The sequence below is a fragment of the Carcharodon carcharias genome, chromosome 8 (genome assembly GCF_017639515.1).
Source record: "Carcharodon carcharias isolate sCarCar2 chromosome 8, sCarCar2.pri, whole genome shotgun sequence".
NCBI lineage: Eukaryota > Metazoa > Chordata > Chondrichthyes > Lamniformes > Lamnidae > Carcharodon > Carcharodon carcharias.
This window is the reverse complement of record NC_054474.1, coordinates 161,445,904-161,469,675: the sequence shown is the minus strand read 5'-3', so window position 1 is coordinate 161,469,675 and position 23,772 is coordinate 161,445,904. Positions and strand designations below refer to the sequence as shown.

At 42.1% G+C, this 23,772-nt stretch overlaps 2 protein-coding genes across 6 annotated transcripts in view; one reads left to right on the top strand and one right to left on the bottom strand.

Annotated features, from left to right (window-relative positions):
* The first annotated feature begins 871 nt into the window (after positions 1 to 871).
* On the top strand, positions 872 to 20,843 carry LOC121281231 (torsin-1A-like). Its single transcript, XM_041194040.1, has 5 exons — positions 872 to 1,073; positions 8,833 to 9,098; positions 13,030 to 13,205; positions 15,482 to 15,609; positions 18,038 to 20,843. The coding sequence occupies exons 1-5, from the start codon at positions 923 to 925 to the stop codon at positions 18,280 to 18,282; spliced, it is 966 nt and encodes a 321-aa protein (XP_041049974.1). The 5' UTR covers positions 872 to 922; the 3' UTR covers positions 18,283 to 20,843.
* A 1,989-nt stretch (positions 20,844 to 22,832) lies between these two features.
* Positions 22,833 to 23,772, bottom strand: part of LOC121281209 (tetratricopeptide repeat protein 16-like) — a 41,669-nt gene continuing 40,729 nt past the window's right edge. For all 5 annotated transcript variants that reach the window (XM_041193986.1, XM_041193987.1, XM_041193985.1 and 2 more), the window contains one exon: positions 22,833 to 23,112. In XM_041193986.1, the coding sequence (XP_041049920.1) occupies positions 22,936 to 23,112 (177 nt within the window). In that variant the 3' untranslated portion in view covers positions 22,833 to 22,935. The remainder of the gene's footprint in view (positions 23,113 to 23,772) is intronic.

Genomic DNA, 23,772 nt, shown 5'->3' with positions numbered 1-23,772 from the left:
TGGTCCCTCATCCCTAATATCATTCTGGTAAATCCCTAATGCACCATCCCCAGGACCTTGATATCCTTCCTGAAGTGCGGTGCCCAGAATTGGACACAGAGCACTAGCTGAGGCCTAGCCAGATAGATTTAGTGTAAACTTACTTGCTGTTGAATATATTCCTAGAGTTTTTATCATAGGCCACCCCCACCTCCCGAAACGGCCACTTCCTGCTATTTGCATTTTTAAAAAATAATTGTTTCAAAGAGCAATTAAAAAAAACGCACCACTTTTTAACACCCTTAGGATTTTTTTATGCTTTGAGTTTTGTCCAGAATATTTATCGTTACTTTTTTAGAATCTCCAGGACAATCACTGAGGAATCATGGAAAACCCATTATTTATTAAAATCATCTGAATCAAATCGATTTCAAAAGTGATGGAAGCGACCAGCACAGTGACGGATCGTTAAATAAATTTTAAAGCCGACGGTAAAGTTGCTCTATTGTCGTAACCTTGCCATGGACTTGACAAGAACATCGATCTTTGCTTTTCTTGGGGGAGGACGCTGCACACGTATCCCGACCTTCGGACTGAATTCAAAAGGTCAGAATCCGGAGAGCCCTGCTGTAAATGGAAACGTTTGTTGTTTTTGTTAATTGTTTTCGACTACTGTACTCGGACATTGATCTTTTCTCTTTTTTTGCGGGGTGGGGTGGGGGGGGGGTGGTGTGGTTTACGAGGAAATGGTGAGATGAATGGATCATGTCCAGCAAAGCTCTTATGCTCTGGCTGGGATGTTCAATGTAGCCAGAGTTTGGAGGGAATCCTGTATCGGTTTCACATTGTGACATTTCTATTGTGACGTCACGGTAAGCGACGATGTCCCCGCAGTGCGCACGCGCAGCAGCAGCCGGTGCGGAAGTGAGCAGATCGCAAAGCTATGGAGCTGGTGAAATGGGAGGCTCGGCTTTGGCTCCTTTGTTTTTCCCTCTTTCCCAGGTTTTTGTGCTGGGAGGTCACTTTCCCCTTTCGATCTATGTACTGTCAGCTATCAGACTCCTGCGACTGCGCCTTCCAGTTTAAGATCGACAGTAAGTAATCTTCAAAAATCAAAGGATGTGTGTCCAAGGGACACACGTCTCACCCAGTGACGCTGTGAGACTTATTTTGTAGATGGAAATGTGGGGAGCGTAAATATTTTTGTTCTTTGAACTGCAGCTTAATCATGGCGTTCATTTCATGCAGTTTTTCATTTTAATTTCGCTATCAATTTTTGGAGGATGTATTTTGAAAACTGGTTGTGAGGACGTCAAAATTAAGACAACTTTTACACTTGACTTTGGTACATTCAGGAATTATTCTACTGCTCAGGGAAAAAGCCTGTGGTAACTACATTTGTAAGTTTATTTTCCAGGCAGCGCCATTGCAGGTTCCTTTTCTAAACATCCCGGAATAGGAAACCTATTTCGATTCGATTTGATTTGATTTGATTTGAGCTCTCGGCCCTGAGTTGAACTTCAGATCCTACATCCTACCAGTTATCATCATTGCATAATTTTACTTTTACGACATAGTCCACTTCTACCAATACCTCAACTCTGCTACTCTGGTCTTTTGTTACCTCTCATCACCATTTCTGTAAAGTCCTCCAAACTGGCTTTCCATCTGCTACCTTGCCTACACTGCAACTGATCCCAATGCAGCTACAACACAGAATGAGGCCATTCAGCCTTCCATGCCTGTGCCAGCTCTTTTAAAGAGAGGTCATGCTTAGTCCCTGTTTTTTTGTCTGGAACCCTGCAAGTTCCGCATCATCAATATCGTGCCCAACTCCCTTTCAAAATTATTTATGGGATCAGGTTCCATCGCCTTTTCAGGTACAGTGTTTGAGATCCTGACAACACTCCGAGTGAAACAATTTCTCTTTGGCTCCCCTCTCGCGAATGGTTTTAAATCTAGGACTGCTGGTTATTGACCCTGTCACCAGAGGGAACTGTTTTTCTTCATCTACACTTTCAAAACCTCTTATCATCTTGAAAACATCTTGATTAAGTCACCCACGACCTTCTTTGTTCCAGGTAGAACAGTTCTAACTTTTCCAATCTCGCCTCATTACTGAAGTCTTATTCTTGGTAACAACCGGGTAAATGTGTTCTGTACCCTTTCTAAGGCCTTTATTCTTTTCTTGAAGTGTGGGGCTGAGAATTGCCCATAACACACGAACTGAGGCCTGACCAGTGATTTATTAAGTTCTAGAATGATCTCTTTGCTTTTATATCCTGTTCTTCTATTTTAAACCCAAGTTAACCCATATGATTTTTCAACCACCCCATCAACTTGCTGTGCCACCTTTAAGGAATTGTGATAATAAAAACAGAAAGTGCTGGAAAAACTCAGCAGGTCTGGGCGCATCCGTGCAGAGGGAAACAGAGTTAATATTTCGAGTCCATATGATTCTTCTCCAGAACAGAAAAGAGGTAGGAATGCGATGGGTTTCATGCTGTTGACCCCTCTTTTTCAACAGCATAAAACCCATCATATTCCTTTCTCGCTTCAGTTCCGAAGAAGAATCATATTCAACTTGAAACGTTAACTCTGTTTCTCTCTCCACAGATGCTGCCAGACCTGCTGAGTTTTTCCAGCACTTTCTGTTTTTATTTCAGATCTCCAGCGTCTGCAGTGTTTTGCTTTCAACTTAAGGATTTGTGTATATGGATACCAAGGACTTTCTGTTCATCTACATTTTCCAAAATCATGCCACTTATAGGATAATGTCTTCCCATATTAGTCCTCTCAAATGCATCACTTCACGATTCTCTGCTTTAAACTCCATCTGCCATGCTTCTGCCCATTTTACCATCATGTTTGTCATCCTGAAACCTATAACTATCCTCATTAACCACAACTTTGACAAGCTTCTTATTGTTAGCAAATAATGTTAGTAAATAAAAGATGGTGGCGTAGTGGTAATGTCACTGGATTAGTAATCTAGAGGCCCAGCTAATGGTCTGGAGACACGGGTTTCAAATCCCACCACAGCAGCTGGTGGAATTTAAATTCAATTAATTAAATCTGGAATTGAAAGCCAGCCTGAGGAAAGGTGACCATGAAACTATTATCGATTGTTGTAAAAACCCATCTGGTTCACCACTGTCCTTTAGGGAAGGAAATCTGCCACCCTTACCTGGTCTGGTCTACATGTAACGTGATTGACTTTTAACTGCTCTCTGCAATGGGGCTAACAAGCTGCTCATTTCAAGGGCAATTAGGGGTAGGCGACAAACACTAGCCTTGCCAGCGATGCCCGCATTCCATTAAAGAGTAAATTTTTAAAATGTTGCTCTCTGTACTTGAATCTAGGTTATTTATAAAAATTGAAAAGAATAATGGACCCTAAACTGAGTCTTGAGGAACCCTACTGCAACATACCACTCGGGGTGAAAAACATCCTTCTACCAACATCCTCTGTTTTCTGTCACTGAGCTAATTTTCTATACTCACTGTCACTTTCCCTTTAATTCCATGAGCTTCCATCTTCTTATAAGTCTCCCATATGGCACTTTGCCTTCTGAAAATCTGGATATACAATATCTATTGCACCACCTTCTTCAACCTTTTCTGTTACCCCCATCAGAGAATTCTATCAAGTTAGTCAGATACAATTTGCCCTTCACAAATCCATGCTGGCTTTCATTGATTAACCCTTGTCTTTCCAAGTGAAGGATTATTTTATCCCTGATAAAGGTTCCCAATAACTTTCCCACTGCTGATTTTAGGCTGAATCGCCTGTAGTTTTCTGGCTTATCTGTCTGCCCTTTAGTGGTACAAAATAAACAACCCACTCCGCCTCTCCCCCAGTCCTCTGACACTGTTCCTGTATCCAATTGAATATTGATCGAGTGACAACATATATCCACATTAGAATGGTCTGTGACTTGAAAAGGATCTTAGAGGTGATGGTGTTTCCAAGATATTGCTCCTGTTGTTCTTTTCAATGGTAACCATCATAGAGTAAGACGGTGCTCTTGAAATAGCCATGGTGAGTTGCTCCAGTGATGCTTCTAAATCATGCATTCTGTAGCCACGGTGTGACAATGGTGAAGGGGGTAGATATTAAATCAAGTGGTAAGAGTGCAAATCAAGCAAACTGGATGATATCAAGCATTTTGAGTGCTGATGTTGCCACAACCATGAAGCCATGTGGTGAATATTACACCATGTTCTTGACTTGAGCCATAGATGGCAGATTGACTTAGAGGGGTCAGGATGAAATAGCTGGTCTAGTTAAGCTGTTGGTCAATGCCCAACCCCAAGATTGTTGATTATGAGGAGCTGAGTAATGGTGTTGCCAATTAAGGCCTATAGGAGCCGACTGAACTTGCTCCTGTTTAAGATATAACTACCCACTGCATAGCTGATACACATTTTAGCTGTCACTTCTCTGCCTAAGCCTGGATGTAACCATGGCTCTGCTGTAGCCTGGCATTATCAAAGGTGGTGGATATGGTGCTGCCACTCCATTGTTAGTAAATAGCACCTGTCCTTACCCTCTGATGAAGGGATGATCATTGATGAATTGAATTCAGAACACCTCCCCAAGGAGCTCCTTTGACAGTTCCTAGGGCTGCAGTGATTGGGATTTGATGAGCACAACTTTATGCCAGGCATGACACTCGGATGATAGTGAATATTTGGAATTCTCTGTCTCAGAGGGCTATGGAGCTCAGTCGTTGACTATGTTCAAGACTAATTGATAGATTTCTACATATTAGAAACATAAGTGATGTGGGGATAATGCAGGAAAATGGTGCTGAAGTAGAGATCAGCCGTGATCACATTGAAAGGTGGAGCCGGCTCGAGGTGCTGATACCTACTCCTCCTATTTCTTAGGTTCTTATGACTCCAACCACTGGGAACTTTTCACTTTGACTCTAATTAACCTCAGATGTCTTACAGTTCCCTATTGGCCTGCATGATTAAAAAATGTCTTGCAGCCAAGTGTAGCTACTCTCAACTACCTTTCAGTTTTTTAGATGTTGCATATATGTCTGGACCAAGGTTGTGATGAATTCGGGAGAAGCCACACTCAGTGTCAGTGCTTGGTGAGGAGGTGTTCTTCAATGGCACTGTTGATGAGTATTTCCACTACCTTACGGATGATCAAGAGAAAGCTGGTGGAGCAGTAATTGGCTGCATTAAATTTATGCTATGCCTTCCCTGATTGAAGGGATGGTGACAGGAGGCCAAATAGTATTGTCCACTCAGCAATTCTGGCTAAAAACACTTGAAAGCTGGGTTATATCTTGGATGGTTAAAGTTAGTTAGCTAGTCTCCAGTTAGTTGTCATAGTATTCTTGACTGGATGTGGTAGGGCTACAGAGCTTTGCTCTGGTCCGTTGTTGTTTTTTATTTATTTATTCATGGGATGTGGGTTTCATTGACTAGGCTAGCATTTGTTGCCGATCCCTAATTTCCCTTGAGAAGGTGGTGGTGGTGAACTGCCTTCTTGAACCACTGCAGCCCATGTGGTTGTGGCATTGCTTTGCCTTGTCTTCAGCTTGATGCTTTCGATATCTAGCTTGCAGGTACCCATGTGTGGTAGTTTCTCTACCTTGATACCTCATTCTAAGATATGCCTGGTCCTGTTCCTGTACACCCTGTGCATTTCTGACTGCACTAAAGTTGATCTCTTAGCTTGATGTTCGAGGAGAGAGGAATATGCTGGACCATAATACAACATTGTGGTCATGGTGTACAATTCTGCTGCTGCTATTGCAGCACAGAGCCTTATGGAAGCTTTCTTTTGGGTGGCTAGACCCATCCTTGGTCTATTTCACTTAGCATGGTGATAGGACCATCATACACGATTGTGGGTAGCCTCACTGAAGGTGAGATTTTGCCTTTACAAGGACTGTGGGGTGGTCACTCTCATCCATGTTATCCTGATGCATGTAGCTGTGACAGGTAGGTTGGTGAGGACGAGGTCAAGTAGACTTCTTCCTTGTGTCGATTCTCTCACTAACTTATGCAAACTCAACCTGACAGCAATGTCCTTTAGTACTCAGCCATCTCAGTCAATGGTAATAGTATTGAACCAGTCTTGATGGTGGCCATTCATTGTCCTTGCTTCTATCTGAGCTTTTCCCAATGATGTTTAATGTTGAGTGGTACTGATTCACCAGCTGAGGGTGGGTAGTTGCTGTTGGTCAATGGAGACTTCTGGCATTGTTTATCCCATAAGGCCCATGTCTGCCAGACTAGTTCCTCTCCCACGATAGCTGGCTGATTTTTAAATGCTATTTTACTGTAGATGTCTTCAGAAAAGACCAATCTACCCTCAGCTGACAGTTATACAGCATACTTTCAGCTTAGAGATGTGAACTGTGGCACCCCTATCTCAGAGTGTGAAGGTTGCAGATTCAAGCATCGCTCCAGTGCCTTGAGCACAAAAATCTCGGCTGATACTCGAGTGCAGTGCTGAAGGTGTGCTGCACTGTCAGACATGCTGTCTTTCGGATAAGTCATTAAACCAAACCAGCCACATCTGCTCTCTAAGGTAACAGATCCCATGGCGCTATTTCAAAGAAGAGCAGGGGAGTTATTCCTGGTGTCCTGAACAATATTTATCCCTCAATTAACATCATTGTAAAACAAGTTAGCTGGTCATTATCAAATTACTGTTCATGGGAGTTTGTTGTGCCCAAATTGGCTGCTACATTTCCTACAGTACAACAGTGACTACACTTCAAGTACTTCATTGGCTGTAAAGTGCTTTGGGAACATCCTGCGGTCATGAAAGGCACTATATAAATGCAAGTCTGACTTTTTTTTTAGATCACTGCACAGTGAGTGGGAGCAAGGATCCTTAACCTCCACCCCTCCAATCTCGATGGCACCAAAGCAGATTGTCGAGATATTCTACCGTACAGATGTGAATTAAATCTAGGACGTTCCTGCTTAGTGACCTAGCTACTCGCTAGATAGACCTCCTGAACCACTTGTGGAGCTAATTCCCCCACTTATAATAACGCTGCACCTGTAAATCGAAACCACATAAATCCTAAATCTGTGATGCTTGTGCTTTTAGCAATCATGATATGAAATAGACAACCTCCCCTGTGCCCTTTGTTAAAATTAACCTTTAACTTGTATTTTGATGCCTCTGAGCATAGCTCTGTGCACGTGTGTGTAACTGTTTTGAGTACAAGCACGTTTCCATCTGTTCCTATTCAGATGAAGTTACATTGTTCATAGTTTGCCATTGTGAGATTTGAACTCTTGAACTTGGGGTTACAAACCCAGTACCATAACCACTTGGCTATTTAGGCAAGTGTACATGTGCAGAGCTTTGTTTGATTGACCAGGCAATGGGATGGGGGCAGCAGTATAACTCAAAACTGCTCTAAAGCAGATTTCAATCTCAAACAGAGTACCTGCAACACAACAACACCATTAAACAGAATCAATGCTCATTGTAACAGATCCTGAAAATCATGACATACTATGGATGAACATCATGAATGTAGAAATGGTGGGTGGGTCCTTTTAATGTGTTTTTTTTAATCCATTCATGGGATGTGGGTGTCGCTGGCTAGGCCAGCATTTATTGCCCATCCCTAGTTTCTCTTGAGAAGGTGGTGGTGAGCTGCCTTCTTGAACCGCTGCATTCCATGTGGTATAGGTACACCTACCATGCTATTAGGAAGGGAGTTCCAGGATTTTGACCCAGTGATAGTGGGTGATATGACAGTGATATATTTCCAAGTCAGGACAGTGTGTGGCTTGAAGGGGAACTTCCAGGTGGTGGTGTTCCCATGTGTCTGCTACGCTTGTCCTTCTAAATGGTAGTGGTTGTGGGTTTGGAAGGTGCTGTCTAAGGAGGCTTGGTGAGTTCTTCCACTGCATCTTGTTGATGGTATGTACTGCTGGCACTGTGCGTCGGTGGTGGAGGGAGTGAATGTTTGTGGATAGGGTGCCAAATCAAGTGGGCTGCTTTATCCTGGATGATGCTGAGCTTCTTGAGTGTTGTGGGAGCTGCACTCATCCCGGCAAGTGAGGAGTATTCCATGAAACTCCTGACTTGTGCCTTGTAGATGGTGGACAGACTTTGGGGAGTCAGGAGATGAGTTACTTGCCACTGGATTCCTAGCCTCTGACCTGCTCCTCTGGCTACAGTATTTATATAATAGTTGAGTTCAGTTTCTGGTCAATGGTAATCCCCAGGATGTTGTTGGTGGGGGATTCAGCAATGGTAATGCCATTGAATGTCTAGGGTGATGGTTAGACTATCTCTTGTTGGTGATGGTCATTACCTGGCACTTGTGTGGCACAAATGTTACTTGCCACTTGTCAGCCTGAGTCTGGATATAATCCAGGTCTTGTTGCATCTGGACATGGACTGCTTCGGTGGCTGGTGAGTTGCGAGTGGTGTTGAACATTGTGCAATCATCAGCGAACATCCCCACTTGATGGAAGGAAGGTCATTGATGAAGCAGCTGAAGATGGTTGGGCCTTGGACACTACCCTGAGGAACTCCTGCAGTGATGTCCCAGGCCTGGAACTAAATGTTGGCTTGTCATAAGATTAATTCAGTGTGATTTAGGGGGTTTGTGTTTGGGATCCTGTCTGCTCACCCATAACTCTGCCAGTTGTACATAAACCGGCCCCAAAACCACTCGGGGACACCACGGCTTGCAAATTCACTCTTAATCCTTCTTATTGTTTCTATTGCTATTCTTATTGTTTTAATATAAGAATAATCTATTAACGGTAACATTGACTAGAAAATACAAAACATGGGTCAGCGAACTGACAATTTAACATTGCATTTGAACTTTGTATCCCCTCTAGGCCTGGAACTGGATCTTTGTCGCCATGTGTATGGACAGCACTTGGCCAAAGAAGTGATCGTCAATGCCATTAAACAGTTTATGGAGAACCGCGCTCCAGTGAAGCCCCTCGTATTATCGTTTCATGGCTGGTCAGGAACCGGGAAAAGCTACGTCACCTCATTGTTAATAAGAAACTTGTACCGGGATGGGATGAAAAGCTATTACGTGCACCAGTTTGTACCCACCTTGCACTTTCCTCATGCCAGCCAGATCAGGACATACAAAGTAAGGACTCACTTTTTTCAGAGGGAAAAAGATCCATTTGTATTCAACTGATTGCCTTTTTGATAAGAAAACCTTCAACTGTCTATCTTGCGTATATTGTTAGATTTTTAGTTATTTTATTTATGGAGCAGTATTGATTTTTTTTTAAAATGCCCAGTTTGAAACGTTTGGTCTTTAATAAAAGTTAGTTACTCGTTGGACTGAGTGAGGACAATCCAAGTGAATGTACACAAGCGCACATACACAGGGCTTTAGATTTAGGCTCTGCGACAATGAGAACTGCTTTTCAATGGGATATTAGATTGCAGGTTCACTGTTTGAGAGTGATAAGTGCTTTAGTGCAGTGCTGGCTCCATCCTGTCACCTGGTCACACAAGCAGTGTAACTGCACATCTGCAGTTATACAAACGTGCACAGAGCTTGGTTCACAGGCATCCAAAGACAAGGTCAATTTGAATGATAAAGAGCAGCTGGGATAGTCTGTGCTCCAGCTGAATCTGTTTAGAATTTTGCTTTGAGGCCCATGGCAGTAATACTAGAGCAGGTGTAAGGTAGAAGCAGTTTGAGGTTACCCGTTAGAGGTAGTCTTTCTTGGCGTGTTAAAATGCAATGTGCTGTCATTTCAGCAAAGTCTTTCTCTCTCTAGTTATACTGCAGATCTTGCTTCAATGTGATGTGTAACTGTGTTGCTTGAAGCAAAAGCTGCAGAATACCTGGGCCACTGGAATTGCTGACAACACTTTTCCTTTATCGACTTAAATTACTGTGGCACAATGTGTACTTAGAGGAAGTTAGAAAATATTCTTATACAGAGTACTGTCTCTATAAATAAGTGCATAGTGGAGGCTCCATTTACATCTTACACCCATTATTAGATTTTATCCTAAAAGGAACTGCAGTAAAGGGTGTAGATGTAAATGAAGCCTCCAGCAAAGCTCTGGTCCATGTCAGTTAGAGTTCAATGATAGAGGGTTCCCATGTGCTCTGCCATTTTCAGACAGCTAGGTATTCCCATAATGCATAATGAACATGTAAAAATCATTGCCTGCTCCCTTTCCAACTTTAACTTTCCTGGCATCCTGATACCTCTCTCTCTTGTGTCTTCCAGCAGATTACATGGCTGTGTCAGACAGAGGTGAGAGGTTGGAGGAGGAAGGAGGTGGAGGGGGTGCGGGCAAAGTGGTGCCATCATGGTGCCAGGCAGGCCTGATAGACTAGCTGGTCTTTTCCTGCCTGTCAATTTGTATTTTTGTATGATTGACTTTGAGTATTACTCTTACCCTCCCATTTGACATAATCGCTAAGAGACAGATGGAAGTAAGAATTACCTTCTCCCACAACAAGCCAAGGAGCCCCTCAACATCTTTGTCACTAGGATTGAGACCACCAGACCAAATTTCCTCTAAGATTTCCCACCCCTCCCCCATCTTGCCCTACCCCCCCTAAATTCTCAAATTTATTCAATTTCTCTCCTATCCCTCCTCATGTCCTCTCCAAGCTTGTCTTGTCCGTGAGACCCACTTCCTGCTCCCTCATCCTTGTTCCCACTAAATTGCTGTTCACCAAAGTTCTGTTCCCAGGCCCCATGTTAGCTGATATTGTTAACAGTTCCCTCTCAACAGGTACTGTGCCCCCCCTCAACAAATCAACTGTCATCGCCTTTCTCCTCAAAACAAAATCAACTCTTGACTTCACTGTCCTTGCCAACTACCATCCCATCTCAAGCTCCCGTTGCTCTCCAAAGTCCTTGAATGTGCCTCCCAAATCTGCACCTATCTTTCCCAGAACTTCATGTTTGAATCCTTTCAATCAGGTTGCCTCCTTGCCAGAATACCAAAACAGCTCTTATCAAAGTCATAAATGACATGCGATAAGACTTTGACAAGGTTAAGCTTTCCCTCCTCTTCCTCCTCAATCTGTCTTCAGCCTTTGACATGGTTGACCACACCATCCTCCTCTTGTGTCATTCAGCTGGGTGCAACTGCTCTCACCCAGTTCCATCCTTATCTTTCTAATCGTAGCCGGAGAATCACCCGCAATGATTTCTTGTTCTGCTCCCGCACTTTTATCCCTGCAGTCCTACAAGGATCTATCCTTCACCCATTCCTATTCCTATTTGCTGCCTCTTGATGACATCATCCAGAAACACATCAAGTTCCACATGTACACTGGCGACACCCAGTTCGTCACAAAGTCTTTCAATCCTTTCACTGTTTCCAAATTATCAGGCTGCCTGTCCAAGTGCTGAATGTGCAGAAATTTTCTCTGACTAAATACTTAGAAGCTTTAGTTCCACACCACAAACTCCAATCCCTAGCCACCGATTCCGTCCCTTTCCCTGGTGACTGTCTGATTCTGTTGGCAACCTTGGCGTTGTATTTGACCCCGAGATCGTATCTGCACCATCACTAAGACTGTCTGTTAGCTCTAGACTTCCAGTGCACTGCTGGTCAGCTTCTCGTCTTCCAACCTCCATAAACTGAAGCTCACCCAAAACTCTACGGTCTTTGTCCTAACTCATACCAAGTTCTATTCATACATCATCCATTCATTCCCTGACTTGCATTGGCTGCCAGTTGAGGAAGGCTTTGATTTCAAAATTCTCATCCTTGTTTTCAAATCCCTCCATTGCCTCTCTCCTCCCTATCTCTGTAACCTCCTCCAGCTCCACAACCCTCTGTGATATCTGTCGTCTTCTGTTCTGGCCTCATGAACATCCCTGATTTTAATCACTCACCACTGGCCACTCTGCTTTCAGCTACCATGGCCCTAAGCTCTGGAATTATCCACTAAAGCATACAAAATTCTTACAAACATCGACAGGGTAGATGCAGGAAAGATGTTTCCCCTGGTTGTGGGCGGGGGGTTGGGGGTGTCTAGAATCAGGACAGACAGTCTCAGAATAAGGGGCAGGCCACTTAGGACTGAATTGAGGAGGAGTTTCTTCACTCAGAGGATGGTGAATCTTTGGAATTCCCTAACACAGAGGCTCAGTCATTGATTATGTTCAAGATAGAAATTGATAGATTTCTAGATATTAAAGATATCAAGGGAAATTGGGATAATGTAGGAAAATGGGGTTGAGGTGGAAGATCAACAATGATCTAGTTGAATGGTGGAGCAGGCTCAAGGGGCTGAATGGCCTACTTCTGCTCCTATTTCCTACGTTCCTGTGTAATTCCCTCTCTAAACCTCTCTGGCTCTCTATTTTTCTTTGCACGCTCATTAAAATCTACCTCTCTGACCAAGCTTTCAGTCATATGACTTAGTGTGGCTCCTCCTCCTCCTTCAGGTACTATGCCCTAAGAGGACTTTGGACTTCCATGAGATTGGTCCATGATTATGCTTGGCAAAGTACTGCAGGAAACTCCCAGTTTTCGTGCTTGCCATCAGGCATATTGGAAGGATTTACTTGGCTGATAATCAACCTGTTTGGCCACCTTCTGTGGCCATCAAGTCCTGATGTGAGACTTGAACCTGGAGTTTCTGGCCCAGAGGTAGGGGCACTACCACTGCGCCACAAGACCTCCCTGTGACTCGGCGTCACATTTTTGTTTGATTAACTCTCCTGTGAAGCGCCTTGTAATTTTTTGTCACTGTGTTAGAGACGTTAATTAAATACAAGCTGCTGTTGTTGAATTGGATTTAATTTTGGGGAGCACAGGGTGGCACTAGCAACATGCTCCCAATCATAAACTCCACTGGTTTTGAACGATGACTTCTCTTCTAGATGGTTCAACTTGGCTGCTATAATTTGAATGTCAACCTTGGATGTATGTAACTTTGTCCTGGTAAAGTTCAGTAATCGAGTCTCTCAATTGACAATCCTTCCTTTACGTTATTAGGGTGCTTCCTGTTTCCGTTTCAATTGAAGTGAAACACTGGTGTGGCAGCCTGGTACAATTTCTTTATATTGTTCTTGTCTTTTCAGGAGCAGTTGAAAAGTTGGATCAGTGGTAACCTGAGTGACTGCAGCAGATCAGTGTTCATATTTGATGAAATGGATAAAATGCACCCAGGCTTAATTGATGCAATCAAGCCCTACTTAGGACATTCACATGTTATGTATGGAACGAATTACCGAAAGGCGATATTTATTTTTGTAAGGTAAGTGATGGGAGATGACAGCGTACACCTTGTACGTTTGTGACATTCTAATGCACAAGCACACAGGCAAGGCAATAGTTAGTGTCAAGATGTTGGATTTGCAGCTGAGCAGCAGAATTGAGGCTCTCACAGTTGCACTGTAGCTTTGAAAGCAAGGTGCTGCTTCTTTATTGGAGAATGCTGAGTGGAGAGGCTGGTACCTTGCAGATCAGTCAAGGAATTGTTCATCCTCCTCATTTGGTAGAACTAAATGATTGGGGGGAAGAAAAATCTCATTACTGGCTACGCGCATAAAACGTGTGGTTAGGAAATCTTTTCTCAGTCAAGTTTCAAATTATACTTAATTTTAAAAATGCCCATTTAATACATGTCTATTAGTTTGTATAAGACTGGATGGAACTCCCTACCAGTGTATCTGAATCTTTGTCTCCAAAAATCATTATCTTGTTTCAATGAGTTTATTGCTACACTTATTTCTAAAGTCACCAGACTTACAGTGAGGCACGCTTTCACACATGTGAAACATATGAATTAGGAGCAGAAGCTGGCCATTCGGCCCCTCGAGCCTTCTCCACCATTCGATAAGATCATGGCTGATCTGACTGTGGCCTTGTTGCCACTATCCTGCCTGACCCCCCGATACTCTTTGACTCCCTTGCTAGTCAGGAATCTATCTACCTCTGCCTTAAAAATATACAATGACCTTGCCTCTGCTCCTCTCTGGGGGAGAGAGTTCCAAAGATTCACGATCCTCTGAGAGAAAAGATTTCTCCTCCTCTTTCAGATGTGAATGTAACATCCTTTGGAAACTAAAAGATCATTCACTGCCTAAGCTGACACCTAGAGCCATGAAATTTCTTCCTGTCTGTCATGGCTGAATTTTAGACACAGAATTATCATTTCGAAAGGAGGATGTTTTCAACTCAACCTTCACCTCTGCCTTCGATTCCTCTAATAGTTTTAACTTGCATCTGATTATGTTACTGACCTGTTCATCCGCATTGGAGAATGTTGCCATATAATGAGTTACATCAAGTCCACAGCTCAGAAACTGGCCATTTGGCCCAACTGGTCCATGCCATGTTTATATTCCACATGAGTCCCCTCCCATCCCTCTTCATCTAACCCATCAGTATATCTTCTATTCCATTATTCCTCTTGTGCTCATTTAGCTTCCCCTTAAGCAAATTTATGCTGTTTGCCTCAACTACCCCTTGTGGTAGCAGGCACCACACCCTAATCACTCTCTGGGTAAAGAAGTTGTGCTGGAATTTCTTTCAGATTTATTAATTCCTACCTCATATTTATGACCTTTTGTTTTGGACAATAAATGGCTGAATAGAGAGATTTAGAGGGACTTCAAAAAATTACCACAACTATTAAAACTAATGATTGCTACCCTATTTCAGACTTTAGTCTTCTATACATACTGAAGGCGTTTGTAAACTGCGATACAAGATATATTAAAAAATATTCCTTTAAAGATTGAAGATGAGGGATGATCCTGGTTGCAAAGGAGTAAAGGATTTTTACACTAGAGGATCCGTCAATGGTGTGTCGCAGGCAGTCTTTAACATTGTTTGTTCATGTTTAGTTCTTTCCTTGGGCTTCAGTCTCCTGGTTTTACTTTAGGGGTCAAATAACAGCAACAACTTATTCATAGTGCTTTTAACGTAATAAACCAAAGCGCTTCACAAAAGCATTATAAAACAAAATTTATCACCAAGCCCACTTAACCTAATAAAAACCTTCGAGAGCAGCACAGGCTTCATTGTTCTGCTTTCATATAACACGAGTATAGAGCTTTTATCAAATTATCTAAATGTTTTGCCTTGTTTTGCACTCTAAAATATATCTTTGCATTTATTTTCAATTAGCAAATCTGAAGTAGATACAGGTATTTAAACAATTCTACGAGTTATACAGTGTCACCAGACTCCAATCTTGTACTAATAACACTAATTTTAGTGAATTGCCCTACTGCTGATAGTATCCTCAATTGTCGACCAACTGCTTAGAGTAACAACCTTTTAGGTCAATAGCAAAGTAATTTTAAAATCTTTAGAAACACAGTAAAGGTTGTCAGACATCCTTCTGCAGAATCATGGAGAAACTGTTAAGACAGGAGATCTGAAGAAAGTGTAATTTGACAGTCACCTAGCAACATTGAAAACAAACTGCTCACTGACTTTACCATAAATATTTAGTATGTAGCTGTTGATGGCAAAGTTCACACATCTCACTGTCTTGTATGTATAATTGTATCTTGTAACCAGCAATGCCGGAGGCGAGCAGATAAACCAGTTGGTGCTAGATTTTTGGAGGAATCGAAAGGATAGGGAGGAAATTAGATTGGAGGATTTGGAGTCCGAAATATCCAGGGCAGTTTTCAATAACAAACACAGTAAGTTATCATTCCTTCCTAAGGAGGATATTCAGATAAGCGTTGGTATTGTTGAAGCATCTTCTTCCGTTGATAGTGTGTTTTTACTGCACTCTTATCATTTTTTATTCGTTCATGGAATATGGGCGTCGCTGCCTAGGCCAGCATTTATTGCCCATCCCTAATTGCCCTCGCTAAGAGGCCATTTAAGAGTCAACTGCATCGCTGTGGGTCTGGAGTCACGTGTAGGCCAGACCTGGTAAATACACAGATTTCCTTCCCTAAAGGGCATTAGTGAACCAGATGGGTTTTTATGTCAATCGACAATGGTTTCATGGTCATCATCAGACTTTTAATTCCAGATTTTTATTGAACTCAAATTTCACCATCTGCCGTGATGGGATTCAAACCCAGGTCCCCAGAGTATTACGCTGAGTCTCCGGATTACTAGTTCAGTGACAATACAACTATGCCACTGTCTGTAAAAGCAACGTATAAGCACATTGTAGTGACAATATTTGTGTTGCAAGGTAAAACCAATGAAAAATAAGGTTTCTGGTGCGATCATTATGCTTTGACAACATGTGTCTTGCCACCGGTCCCAGGACATTGCCCACTGCTTCCAGAAATCAGACAGTGCATACTCTGAGATAGTCCTTGTTCTAATAGTGTCTGGCTGCACAATGTTTTAAAGCCACCAAAGGAGGAAAAGAAAATCTTTGTGACCTTGTGTTTACCAAGCACTCAACTGCTTCCAGTCGAGAACATGACCCAGTGCCCCTGTTTTCATTGTGGAATTCCCATTCATGTTAGTTGTGTGCTTGGTGATGGCCACAGATGTTTAACTCTGATGAAGCATGGTACAGATGTTGTGGCCTGGTGTTCGGCCGGCATTGATGTTTCCTGCATTTAGGTTAGTCCTGATAGATCCTTTCCTTAGTGCGCTCATAACCTACATCATCAGAATGAGTTTAATACAAAGGAGACCAAAAATGCAGATCCTTACCAGGGAGAAACAGAGCTACGAGCTATGCCTGAATAGATGGTGATGATGGAGGTTGGCACGCAATTCATACCTCATAAAGTCTTTCTTTATTAAAACTGAAATTTGTTTATTGTTAATGTAAACATTTTTGACAACAGCAATGTGATAATCAGCATTTACGTGAGACAAAATCTTTTCCTTTGAAATATTTTTGAAATATGACCGGTATGACCATCTAGGTTCAAGTGATAAATCCCACACTGATAGCCAAACAGGATCTGTATTACCTTGCAATGCTAGCATTGCACAAGGATGTAGGATAGAAATGGAGGTTTTCATAGTATTATACTGAATGTGACAGTGGATCCCAAAGACTCTTGTACCCCGGCAAAATAAAAAGTCCAATTTAACCCCCACTTGACTAGGGCAAAAAAAAAATTATGTTTATTCCTTAACATCGCTAACATGTTTACCACCTCCATGAGCTTTTTGGAAATAACTGTCGGGTGAACGTTCTTCATGTGGTGAAACATAATTGAGAAGGCTGTTTAAAAAGCATACAGGTTCTTGGCTTTATTAATAGGAGAATAGAGCAGAAAAGCAAGGAAGATATGTCAAGCCTTTTTATGAAGCACTGGTTTGACTCAACTGGAGCATTCTGTTCAATTCTGGCCACTACACTTTAGGAAGGATGTCAAAACCTTGGGGAGGCTGCAGAAGAGATTTACTGGTATGGCACTAGGGATGAGTTATGTGAAGAGAAGCTGAGGTTCTTCTCCTTAGAGCAGAGAAATTTAAGGGGAGATTTCATAGAGGTGTTCAAAATCATGAATGGTTTTGATGAAGAGTTTCCAGTGGCAGGAGGGTCGATAGCCAGAGGACATAGATTTAAGGTGCTTGACAAAAGAGCCAGGATGACTTGAGGGCTTTTCTTCTATGCAGTAAGTTGTTATGATTGGGAACGCACTGCCTTAAAGGGTGGTGGAAACAGATACAATACCACCTACCAAAAGTAAATTGGAAGGGAAAACCTTTGCAGGGCTAAGGGGAAAGGGCAGGGTAGTGAGACTAACTGAATAGTTCTTTCAGAGAGCAGACACAGGTATGATGGGCCAAATGGCCTCCATTTGCTGTGTCCAAATGCTGTGTTATTCCATGATTCCACTACCAAGTCCTGTTTCCCTTGCTGGACAAGTTGCTCATGTGAACCACTGATGTTATCGACCTACATCCTATGACAATCATTTAACATCCTCAAGGACATTAATTATGCCTGTAAACTTCTGGTTAGTTAGGTACTAATGCATATAGGCTGCTGTGTGTTACTTTTGTGGAAAACACTGATTTTGGTCAACCAAAAACCCATTTCAAAGGAATATTAAAATTGGCCTGATGGATTTTTTCTTATTGTCTTGCAAGTCCTGTTTGCCCCACTATAACTTGTATTCCTATGTTTGTTTACAGGTGGGTTCTGGAATTCTGACATTATAAATGAAGAGCTGGTCGATTATTTTGTACCATTTCTACCCATGAAGCTCAAACATGTCAAGGAATGTGTGAGAAGTGAAATGGTCTCCAGGGGCATAAAACCTAGAGATGATATAATCGCAGAAGTGGCCAATTCCATGAACTTTATCCCAGAGAATGAGAAATTATTTTCTCAAACAGGCTGCAAAACTGTGTCTGCCAGATTGGACTTTTCCTTGTAACTTTGAGGGAATCCTATTTAAATGTTTATGTCAGAAAGTACAGTTGTATATCAGTGAGAACCATTGTCTCTTGGGGGAGAATGGTGAAGATCTGAATACTGGTGCTAGCTTAAGTAATTTGATGATATACAATTAGCTTTTGAAATAATGTCCTGTTTTAGGGACAAAATTATTGGGCCAGAAGGAGGAAATAATTTAACTTGCTGGACCTTTTTTTTTTAAAAAAAAGCATTTAATATATCCAAATGTTTAATTGTTTTGGGAAAGAATTGAAAATCAGAATATTCCCGACCCAAAAGGTTGAATGCAGGGCCTAACCCTACCAGTTATCAAATCTCACAGAGGGACAGAGCACTTGATTTCCTGTCCCAGTGGATGGGATCAGTGAGAGGAGAGTTGTTTGATTTGGCATGGCAAAATTGGGAATTTCGCAGCCAATCATTGACATTGACCATGCAAAGATCTACTGCCTGCAAAGAGACGATTTTTGAAATACCGTAAAGTCCACAGGCCTAAGAGATAAAATGGTTGGGCACTTGGTGCAATGTGTAAATTTCTCTATTATAAGGCCTGATATTTCAAAGTTTGCACACACACACACACACACACACACACAAACTGTGTGAGAGTGGGTTCTGAATAGGAGAGATTTCTATGCTGTAAAGTTGTTAAATAAAGAAAAGTGAATACTGGCAGTGGTTACTGGCGATGTTCCCCCTAAGCTGGCCGACAATGTGAAAGTTTGCACGGTTGGCTCAAAAATCAGCTCCTTTAAGTTTCCGCACGTATACAGCTGCGTTTTAAAATTAAACGCAAAAGGTCTGCACATTTAATCAAATCAGTTACGCACTCCCAAAAGAAAAGAGGTTCTGTTGTTTTAGGGCAGTAAGGTTTGTAATCACCCAAGTGGATTCTAACTGCCATCTAAACCTTTGAGGCGAAGTTACTACCTGGAAATCGTTTTTCTTGTTTTAGACTGACAAAGGCAGTAATATTTTATTTCCTTTGACCAATGTTGGGTTTTGTGGCAGAGATTTGTCAAGGTGCAATGCACAATGACCTCTGCTGTTAAGTGATAGGATGTATATTAAATAGCAACAACTTGTATCTTGTGTGGCACTTTTTATACAGCAAGACTTCTTAGATGCTTCACAAGAGGGATTGGATGCTGGGCAGGAATTAGGGAAGCCACAGGTGAACTAGATTTTGAGGCTATTGAAGATAGGAAGAGATGCAGCAAGGAGTTGAGTGAGCTAATCCACAATGCATCCCTACCATTTCAGGGCACTTGGCAATGAGTTGCCTCTTGGATATTATTTTTTCCCCCACCAAGAGGCTTGCCAAGATAGGAAATTGCAGCAATACAAAAGCAAAACACTCCAGATGACAAAAAATCTGAAATAAAAGGAGAAAATGCTGGAAATAGTCAGCAGGAATGGCAGCATCGTGGAGAGAGAAACGGAGTTAACATTTCATGTCAATGACCTTAATTTGGTTTCTCTCCAGTGATGCTGACTGACATGCTGAGTAAGTCTAGTATTTTCTCTTCTTATTTGGGAAATTGCAGCTACATCTTTGTACGTACCTGCCCAATCTGTGGCAGGAATCCCTGTAGCGTTTTGATGTAAATGAGCCTTAACACAAATACTCTGTTGTTTTCAGCACCAAAAAAATCCTAGGTGTAAGTTCTTAATGAGTTGGATTTTTCCACTCCCGGACAGCTACAAACCCATCTTGTCACCCAGTATTGGAACTCTGCAGACCAGATTGATGTTGCAAATTATTTCAAAGCCAGCAGAGAGCTGCTAAATATTTGCAGAAAACTTAGTCTCCTTATTACAACTGTTGTTCCTTAAACCCTCATCCCAATGCAATGCCATACTCATCCCATTCCATCCCTTCTTCCTATGCCGTCCCCCATTCCATCCCTCCCGTCCCCAGCTCCAAAGCTTTTGATGTATTTATCTGCTGGTGAAACTACAGTCACCGTAATCTTTTGCTTTTGGATCCCCCTGATGCGCTGCAGCTGATGTGAAATTCTTCATCTGTTGCTCTTTTGGCTTCTTGATGAAGTGAATCTGTTGCCTTTCACCATACAGAGCAGGCGGGATTGAACAGCCTCTTTTCCAATCCGAGCCTGTCTGGCTGACCGTCCTTTAAGTGGTGAAGGAAGCACTCGTGTTCTTTGATTGGAGGGAGGGGGGTCGTGTAACAATCACACAGCAAACATTTCAAAGCTTGAACTCAAGGATGGCATTTTAGAATCTTCCAAAATTCAAATTTGGATTTCTGCTTTTTCTGTAAATTGATTTTTTTTTTAGTGACACAGATCCATGCAAACTTGAACAGTTTATCCCAAAGTATATCGTCTGTTTACTGACTTCTAAGACTTTAAAAAAAAATACTTTAACGTTTTATTTTGACCGTGGATCCATATGAACAGGAGAAATCAGCAACAACTATTACCATAAGTATTTTCTGTCTTTATAATATCAATTTTGAAACATTAACAAGTGATTTGTGAATTGTAAATGTTTTTATAAAGCTACAGCATGTTCAAATGGCAGTATCTGTCTTTTGTAAAGAAAATTATGGGATGTCTTTGTGCAGTTCCTCATCCCTGTTTGTAGTTGGAACAAGACTCTGGATTAGTAAATTTGGAGTGACCAGTTCCTGCTTTTGTTTGTGCTCACGGACACGAGAGCAAAGAACATGGTGGTAACAACTAGTTGCCTGCCTTCTATGTATTGATGCACATAGGAATGCCATGCTGCTTTAACAATATTCTAGGTTGGAGAGGAGAGAGAAGTGTTGCTGAAAATAAGCGTAACTTAAACAAGTGAGTGGAAAGTAGTGGGGGGCTGGTGGTTTATTGGAGTTGGAATTTTTTGGTGAGAGGAATATGGAAAAATCTGTTGAGCCTGGAGGTTCACATGTTAAAACCATTCAGAATTATAACGACTTGTACATCCTCTTTGTTGGCCAATGATCTGGGGTACCTGTGAGGTTTAGCCACCAACCTGGAATGTCCCTTTTAATGCCATAATTTTTATTGGGAACATCTAGGTCACTGTAGCTAATTGTGAACAACTGGGACAACCTTAGCAAATTTCAGGCTCCACATCATTTCTTAAAATTGTTTTATCTCTAGCAGTGTGATGGCAGCTGTGTTGTGATCCATAACAAAAACAGAATTACCTGGAAAAACTCAGCAGGTCTGGCAGCATCGGCGGAGAAGAAAAGAGTTGACGTTTCAAGTCCTTATGACCCTTCAACAGAACTGAGTGAATATTGGCGGTGGGGTGGGGGGGGGGGGGGGGAGGGGGGGAGAGAGAGAGAGAGAGAGAGAGAAGTGGGAGGGGTGGTGTGGTTGTAGGGACAAGCAAGCAGTGATAGGAGCAGATAATCAAAAGATGTCACAGTCAAAAGAACAAAGAGGCGTTGAAGGTGGTGATAATTAGCACATTCATTTAGATAATAAGAATGGATGGCAGGGCACTCAAGGTACAGCTCTAGTGGGGGTGGGGTGGAAAGACTAGCAGGGCATAAAAGATTTAAAAATAATGGAAATAGGCAGGAAAAGAAAAATCTTCATAAATTATTGGAAAAAACAAAAGGAAGGGGGAAGAAACGGAAAGGGGGTGGGGATGGAGGAGGGAGTTCAAGATCTAAAGTTGTTGAATTCAATATTCAGTCCGGAAGGCTGTAAAGTGCCTAGTTGGAAGATGAGGTGCTGTTCCTCCAGTTTGCGTTGGGCTTCACTGGAACAATGCAGCAAGCCAAGGACAGACATGTGGGCAAGAGAGCAGGGTGGAGTGTTAAAATGGCAAGCGACAGTTGCCCAACGCAAGCTGGAGGTACAGCACCTCATCTTCCGACTAGGCACTTTACAGCCTTCCGGACTGAATATTGAATTCAACAACTTTAGATCTTGAACTCCCTCCTCCATCCCCACCCCCTTTCTGTTTCTTCCCCCTTCCTTTTGCTTTTTCCAATAATTTGTATAGATTTTTCTTTTCTCACCTATTTCCATTATTTTTAAATCTTTTATGCCCTGCTAGTCTTTCCACCCCACCCCCACTAGAGCTGTACCTTGAGTGCCCTGCCAGCCATTCTTAATAAGCACATTCGTTTAGATAATATCACCATCTTCAATGCCTCTTTGTTCCTTTGTCTGTGACATCTTTTGATTATCTGCTCCTATCACTGCTTGCTTGTCCCTACAACCACACCACCCCCTCCCCCCCCCAAACACTAATTTGTATTTATATAGCAATAAGTCATGGAATATACAAGTATTTCTCCAGCTCACATAGCACACCAGCCTGATGATAGAGGTTATTTAAACATCTATCATTTCACCAATTTATATATGTGGATGAGTTGCTTTTAATGACTGAACGTGCATAAATCCTGGTAGGTATCACCTCTCATTCAACTGCAATGGTGTTTCTTTTTAAAAATACAATTGACTATAAAGTACATCATCACAACTCTTAATTCTGTGCACATTGAACGTGTAGTACAATACAAGCACACTTGAGGTTTAAATATCTATTTAATCTGTGGTTCATCAGCAAACATTAACATTCCTGTTTTATTAATTGAATTGACTGACTGACTGAAGAAGCAGTGAAGTGCAACATGCATTACTCAATTACTGTTTGTAAAAAGGGGGCTAAACTTCTTCCAGTTGCATGGCTTGTTGGGTGATGCAGTTTCTGAGCTTTGGGAAGGGTTGTCTGAAGTCTTTAAAATCATGCTAATATTTGGTCTATCAACCAGCAGAGGTTTCCTATGATGAAGAGACTTTCTGATTTCTTGAGTTAGCTGTATCAACACAGAAAAATGTATCATCTGTTAGGCATAGTTACAGGCCACAGGTACAACATGTTAAACCACCCCTACTCATGGAAACACCATTCTCAAACTACCTCCCATTCACTTACAAGAGTACTTTACATATTCTTGTTTTCCAAAACATGTTTTCCAAGGATCAAGTGGCTCTAAATGGGCCCTTGAGCCGGCCTGAAATAAATGTTCCTGATATTGGTTTTGATGGAGCTGTTCCTGGGAAACCCCTGTGGGGGAGATGTTACTGAATGAACCCCAAGCAAGAAGCAGATCTAATCTAGAAGATTTCATGCAGGTAAACATTGATGGGCGAGCTGCCAACTGTGGAGATCAGTACAGCCAACTCTTGTCCTGTTCTGACAACCATACACTTTTTAGAGGGGGTTCACTGGACGGTAAGCAGGAGGGGGGCACCCTGACTAATTTTTCCCTTCTGTAACCCAGCGGAACAGAGGTCAGATGCAGCACCTCCAGTTATAACGTGGCTGCAATGTAGCTCAGTATAGACCAGGAATTGAACCTGGCAATTTACAATATGCGTGGCTCAAAATCATAGGAGAGTACAGCACAGAAGAAGGCCATTCAGCTCATCGGGTCTGTGTCAGTTGTTTTAAAGAGAAATCACACTCTGCCATT

Excerpts from the sequence above, each read along its gene's own strand:
- LOC121281231 (XM_041194040.1), top strand. The coding sequence starts at position 923 with ATGGAGCTGGTGAAATGGGAGGCTCGGCTTTGGCTCCTTTGTTTTTCC. Across the intron at positions 1,074-8,832 it reads CTTCCAGTTTAAGATCGACA|GCCTGGAACTGGATCTTTGT; the intron begins GTAAGTAATCTT and ends TATCCCCTCTAG. Across the intron at positions 9,099-13,029 it reads GCCAGATCAGGACATACAAA|GAGCAGTTGAAAAGTTGGAT; the intron begins GTAAGGACTCAC and ends TTGTCTTTTCAG.